The sequence below is a fragment of the Adiantum capillus-veneris genome, chromosome 14 (genome assembly GCF_014529385.1).
Source record: "Adiantum capillus-veneris isolate H3 chromosome 14, ASM1452938v2, whole genome shotgun sequence".
Classification (NCBI taxonomy): Eukaryota; Viridiplantae; Streptophyta; class Polypodiopsida; order Polypodiales; family Pteridaceae; genus Adiantum; species Adiantum capillus-veneris.
Genome location: NC_140944.1, coordinates 24,819,080 through 24,825,682, shown reverse-complemented (window position 1 = coordinate 24,825,682; position 6,603 = coordinate 24,819,080). Strand labels below are relative to the sequence as shown.

At 41.3% G+C, this 6,603-nt stretch overlaps 1 protein-coding gene across 1 annotated transcript; it reads right to left on the bottom strand.

Moving 5' to 3' along the window:
• Positions 1-825: 825 nt before the first annotated feature.
• LOC147442104 (uncharacterized) lies at positions 826-5,791 on the bottom strand. Its single transcript, XM_086528403.1, has 4 exons — positions 5,581-5,791; positions 3,776-4,032; positions 1,899-2,350; positions 826-1,225 (listed from the first exon to the last, which is right to left on the bottom strand). Exons 1-4 carry the CDS (start codon positions 5,688-5,690, stop codon positions 968-970), a joined length of 1,077 nt encoding a protein of 358 aa, XP_086384529.1. The 5' UTR covers positions 5,691-5,791; the 3' UTR covers positions 826-967.
• Positions 5,792-6,603: the final 812 nt, after the last annotated feature.

The following is a 6,603-nucleotide window of genomic DNA, read 5'->3' as shown; positions in this document are numbered from 1 at the left end:
TGATGGAGAATGTGCATGCAAGCTTTACAATAAAAATGAGGTTTTGATTTCACAAATGTGTCGCACAAAATCTTCCGTGTTTATTTGTGTGCACCCTTTACAAAAAAAATGAGGTTTTGATACCACATATGGGTTTCACAATATCTTCAATGTCTATTTTGATTTATCTTGTTTACTTAGAAAAAACTTATCACAAAATTTACCCATAGTATCCTATTTACATACTATGACTATTACTTACTATGACGAAGCCAAGCAAGTAACACTAGTTTAGTCAATCAAATGATGGGGGTGTAATTTTGGTTTGATGGAAGTGCAAGAAAGAATAAAGCATGCTTAGTTTACCATGTCAAGGAGCCCCCTGTTCCTAAGATCACCCCTAACTACAAGTTGCAACCATCCTGGGCACTTATTGGCCTCTAGTCCTAGGGCTGGCCAAGCAGCACTTTTAGTTGCTATGCATTCTAAGGTGTTGTCTACCACTGACACTGATTCGCTAGGCCCCTCCTTTGCCTCATCGACTGTGTCACCATGTCATCCAAGAAGCAATGGACTCCCTACCACTATCAAAATTTGTGTAGTAAGATACATAACTTGTAATCGTTGAGTGGTAAGTTGTATGGCAAAGATATGGTGTGCTAGAATGTTAAGTAAAAGCACCAATGTTGTGAGGTGCACAATTGCCTCTCACATACATATCAGCCAATAACTGACATAACCTTCCCTTCCCTTCAAGTGACATGGGACAGTCTATTTACTTGCAAGTAATCTGAGCCCAAAGGCAAACACATTAATTATGATTAAGACCGTTTTCACCAGTTCCAATCGCAAAATTTCGCGGAAATTTCCCATTAAGAAAAGCCATTAAAAGCTGATATTTTGCAAGTACACCTCTTCATGTCGAAACAAATCAAATACAGTGAAAAGAATAAATTGTTACATTGTGGAAGTAGCAGAAAGCCCACATTCATGAATTCAACCCAAGAGTTTTCCTTGTTTTACCAACGAATAGGTCCTTACTCTTCAACATGCCAGGAATCCAACCAAGGATGGTACCAAACGGTAACTGTGCCACTGCAATGCGCCGGCCCAAGGAGACAATACCCATCGGGGTGGCCAAGGGTTTGTAAACATTGAGCTTGCTATCAGGGTCTTGCGAAAGTCGTTTCACATTGTCAGCAACCACCTCTGCATGCTTTCCAGCCAAAAAGCCTTGTTTGATTTCCTGGTAGAGGAGATAATCATAAATAGTGAGTATGTACATGACCACGGCTTGATTACAGAGGCAAATCTTCATGCAAAGCATGCAAGCTTCATTGAAATAGGGCGGCACGTAACTGCACTGCTTACGACGAACAAGTGGATGAATCCAGGATAAGCCCAGACTCACCTTCAAAGGAAAGTGCAAGGTATAGACCCATGGTAGTCACAATAGAACCATCAGCTCCATCATGCATAGTATTGTCCGAACACTTTGACATGCCCACTAACGGTGCCCAATACTAGGTGGAAAACTAGGTACAATGGTACATATGGTCCCACACCCCACACATACACACACATGAGCATACACTCTATAAAGATCTACTTACTGAGTTTCTGTCATAACACTAAAGATGCAGGGCAAACTCGGCCATAATGAAGCCTAGCATTAAAAAAAGCATTAAATAAAAAAACTTAGCACGAAGGTAAGTAGTTGATAGGGCATACGCACCTCAAAAGATAAGAACAACCAAGCCAGGTGCAAAAGCTACCCATTCCCAGCCAAAGCTATTAACACAAAGCTCATACAGCAAATGTGTGTTCCCTTTTTTGGTGGAGGCACAAAAAAAAGGAAAAACTACTAACACAAAGCTCATGGGTTCCCTTTTTTGGTGGAGGCACAAAACACCAAATACCTTGATTGCAGTGATGTCTCCCACAGCAAATATGTTGGAGTGACCCTCAACTCGCAAATAGTCATCCACCTTCAATCGCCCGTTCTCATCTAAATTCTCTCCAAGAACAGTCGATTGCATCCAAGAGGAGCTAATCTTCTTTCCCACACAAAGAAAGTGACAGTCTGCTTCAATGGAGTCTCCGCTCGAAGTTGTGTACACATGTGAAGAAGCCGAAACACTATCTAGATTAACCTTTTCATGCAGTCGAATATCCACATGCTTTTTCTTGAGCCAACTGAAGGTCTTGCTCGACGCTTTGGGACCCAAGAACTCAATCAGTCTATCGCCACCATGCGCAAGCACAACTTTCTTTTCAGGGAAATCTACAACTATCTCACCAGCAAGCTCAACACCTACTGGACCACCTCCAATAATGAGGGTTTTCTTTGCTTCTTTCAATTTCTTGTTTTCTGCAGCCCACTCAGACATATCAAAAGGGCACAATTTTTTCAACAGCAATTATGCAATGATTGATTGAAACAGAAAACTTCTTGCATACCCAGAATGACCTCAAACAATTAAAGGTGGGACAGAAAACAAGAGAAGGCAACATTCACAAAACCTTTATTTTCAAATAAAGGAATGAACAAACGGACCTAGAAAGAAGCACAAATACATAAGTGGCATCTGCTTCATCAAAATGTATGTTGTAAATAACATGAAGCATAAAAAAAAACCTGATCCAACATGTTAGGAAGTCCAAAAAACTATTTCTCGTGATTTTCATGCAAAAGGTAAAAAGGGGCCCAGCTGGATGGTAGTGTCACGTCACCTAATGCGCAGAGTGCGTGGAGCACACCATGAGCTTGGGGGTGGAGTCCAATGCAAGGCCAGATGGTCACACAGGATGTCAAGAGGCCTAGGATGGCGTGTAGGCCGGCACACCGTAGGTCTGGTCATCTTCACGTATGAGACTCCTACGATTGGGTGGACAGTTCTTTGGCAGGGCTCCTATGCTAGGAAGCTCCCTGAACAACTCTTCCAATTGGTTTAAGGCAGAAGTGCACGACATCTTCATTTCATAGTGATTAATACCCTTCCTCTGGAGACTGTGAATGGTGGGGGTCATAGGCTATAGCGCTCTGTTTGCTGTTCCTCGGACTCTCAATATAGTTACCACTGTTTGATTAGGCTCATCTCTCCTTTTAAACCTCTTAGTAGAACTATTTCATCTGAAGCTCAGAGATCCATGGAATAAAAGATAGAAACAACCATAAACTGGAAGGTATAAAGAGAACGCTCAGCAAAAACATCCACCAGGAAAGCAATTCACCCAAAATTTGAAGTGTCTGTTGTTTGATCCTCTGTTTTCACATCTATATACACCTTCATCTGGTCGGAAGATATAAACAGTCAAGCAGACAAAGACATCTAGAAACATGTTCCACTTCACCTTCAAAAGAAAGCATGCACAATAAACTCAGAATTGAAGGTAATTACTACGATGTAAGCTCCCATAATACACAGTATCGACTGATATTATATCATCGCCACTCTTTTCTCATACTCTCCATCATCAGTGCGTAGCAATGGATCCAGAGCTAGGTAGCTGCAAGCACAGTCCCCCTTCCCCAACACACACACACACGCACGCGCGCACACACACGCACATTGCACACATCTTCAAACAAAAGGCTGTGTGCTAAGAATGCAAAACAGACTCAACCATGATGATCAATAGTACTGAACATATCAATGGCTTCATAAAAGCTGTAAAAGCTCAGGAGACTTTAACTATCCATAAGCAGAATAAAAGATCGTGTCCAATACCTATATTCGCTTGAGAAACTACACTAACAGAGGACAAACGTTCTCTTCATGTGCTAGAAGCTTACCGGATTGAAACTCTTTTATGCGTTCTGCTTTTGTGGAAGGTCCTTTATGAGTAGAGCCCGTTGCAATGACCAAAAAATCATAAGGCAGAATATCACCAGTACTTGTTACAACCTCCGTAACTGATGCACACTCAGCAAATCCTAAAATATGCCTCGCTTTCTTTAGATATTCAGAATGAAGAACTAGGGACCGTTCTGCAAAGTCCGGTTGTACAGTGCATCTCAATTGGCCATAAGGAATCTCGAGGTGATCCTTTCTGTTTCATACAAAAAAAAGACAGATCTCAAATTCATGGCAAACAAACATCATTTGAAGGGGGAAGCTTATGCAGCAACCATGTGAGCACAGGTTGAGGAGTACACATGAGACACAAACGTATCACACAGGGTTTGTAGTGCTATTTTATTGTTATTCATGCCTCAGCAGGGTAAAATGGGTTTTTGGCATGGAAGAGACCGTCCTCAGCTTAGATTCTAATGAATATCATAATACACAACACCACGTCTATCAAATTTACCTAAAATCTAGGAACAAAAACAGCCCTAGACATTAATGTTTGCTTTTTTGTGCTCTCACGCGGTTTCTATCCTTGCTTTTGGTCATTGGCAGCCTTCCTACTGTGATGTCATGTTTGGAAAATTTGAAGCCACGATTCTAGCTTGTCTCCTTGCTTTCAGTCTGATAGTGGATTGGAAACAAGTCGCGAAGCAGTTGGCATGGCATGGTAGGGAGGCTACGAGTGGCAATTCGCTTAGACTTGAGAGCTTGAATTGGAGTTTGGCTTACGATCAAACCCTTGTCCAACAAGCTCCAAGACAGGCATATTTTCTCTCCCGAAAAGGCATTGATACGATATCCGATGTTGTCGATGCTAATGGGCATGTACTCTCATTTTGACAAGCTGCTCTTACTTTCGGTCTTGGAATCCATTCCAAACACACTTGGAAGATCATCAAGGAGATTGTTGATTATAGATCTCCCATTCCGTTGCTTGTCGTTGAAGATCGGCTGTGTGATTGGCATTATGCAGGATCATCGATCCTCTCTTTATCTGCAAAAAAGGTATATTGCCATGAAAGTGTGGCATGCTAAACTTCCCTTAAAAGAGCGTTTGTTCATGTGGAGATGCATCACTAGGACTCTCCCAGCTAGTAAATTTCTTCAATGGCCTCCTTCGAGATGTGTTTGTTGTGGTGCCCTTACTGAGAATATTCCACATTTATTGTGGTTTCGTTCTTGCACGCAACGGTTTGTGGATTGCTTCTCTACATGTCTTCGCAATCGTTTTCCCAGGATACATTTTGGCTGATATTTATGGATCTTTAGAGTGCTTCGGCCATATGCATACTTTTTTGATCGGATTAGATTCTAGGTGCTTTGGACATTTTGGAAAGCACATAATTATCTCAGTGGATTATGTTTTCCTCTTTAAATCCTCCCTTCTGGAGTCTCTTAAATTTGCTTGGGATTTGGATGAGCTCTCCCCTCTTCACTATGAGCTCTACTTTGACTATTTTTTAGTTATCGCATGTAATGTTTTCCATGGGTTATCCTCGTTTTGAGGTTTCCCACTAGTAAATCAAACGATTTCCCGTGCGCGCACATACAACGCAGATATGGTTTCCATGCTTAAATAAGTCACACACTCTCTCTCTCTCTCTCTCTCTCTCTCTCTCTCTCTCTCTCTCTCTCTCTCTCGTCAAGCAGTAAAAACACCATCTTGCCTCAGCTCGTCAAGCAGCGCAAAACACAGAAAAAGCATGGAGAGAGAATGCGAGAAAGGAAAGTAAGGTGAAAGGCTTACGGATCAATGAGGGTGACATCGGAGGAATCCTCGAGGAGTTTGGCGGAAAAAGCACCTCCGATGCCTCCACCCACAACGACCACGCGTTTGCGCTCTGCAAGAGCACTCATTTGCAGCTATGGAGGGAACGCAGAAGAAGGTAAAGATGGAACGGAGGCGAGAACACAAAAAGTTGCCCAAATCGTGAACAAAAAAAATTGCACTCCAGATCTCAGTGCCGAATGCAATTTTCAAGGCCTCAATTATTTATCATTCTCTAACAATGATACTTTCAAGGGAAAATTACCAAAATACCCCTCTAATTTGTGGAAATTCCCAAAATACCCCTCAAATTTCAAAAATTCTCAAAGTACCCCCATAATTTGTCATAAATTTCCAAAATGCCCTTCAAATTTTCCAAAATTCCCAAAATACCCCTGGTTGTCAGAGTAAATTTTTCCAAAAACAATTTTTTTTGTAGCTTTTCATAAGAAGAGCGATTGTCTACCATACAAGAAGCTAAAACTAAAATTTGAGTTGGTTATGTAGGCTTTGGAGATGAATTCCTTCATTATTTTTAGACATAAGTGCATTTTTTTTGCGAGGTACTTTGCAAAAAATTACAGGCTAAGCACTCAAAAACGATCTCAATTGTCAAACAAGAATAAAGATTAGAAAATCTTGAAGATCCAGCGAAAATAGATACAAGGGTATTTTGGGAATTTTTGAAATTTGAGGGGTATATTGGGAATTTCCACAAATTAGAGGGGTATTTTGGTAATTTTCCCTACTTTCAAACCTAAGTGACAACCAGCGGTCCGCCCGTTTCTAAAGCAGTTTAGTGCTTTCAGGGGCCGTCACCTCACATGCAGGCCAAGAGCCTTACTTATCTCACAACTCACATCACTCACATGCAAGTGAATATGGTTTGTATTATGTAAGTTTCTTTGCATCACTCATACACAAACGAAGAGGCTTCGTCGGCATCCATAAGAAATTTCGACAACATGGCAAACACAAAGGTGCATGCATTTCCTACAACAA

What these genes read in the sequence shown, in the direction of transcription:
- LOC147442104 (XM_086528403.1), bottom strand. Translation starts at nt 5,690, where the DNA reads ATGAGTGCTCTTGCAGAGCGCAAACGCGTGGTCGTTGTGGGTGGAGGC. An exon ending in GATGTCACCCTCATTGATCC is followed by an intron (nt 4,033 to 5,580) that starts GTAAGCCTTTCA and finishes TGTATGAAACAG; the next exon opens with AAAGGATCACCTCGAGATTC. An exon ending in CATAAAAGAGTTTCAATCCG is followed by an intron (nt 2,351 to 3,775) that starts GTAAGCTTCTAG and finishes AGTGGGCTGCAG; the next exon opens with AAAACAAGAAATTGAAAGAA.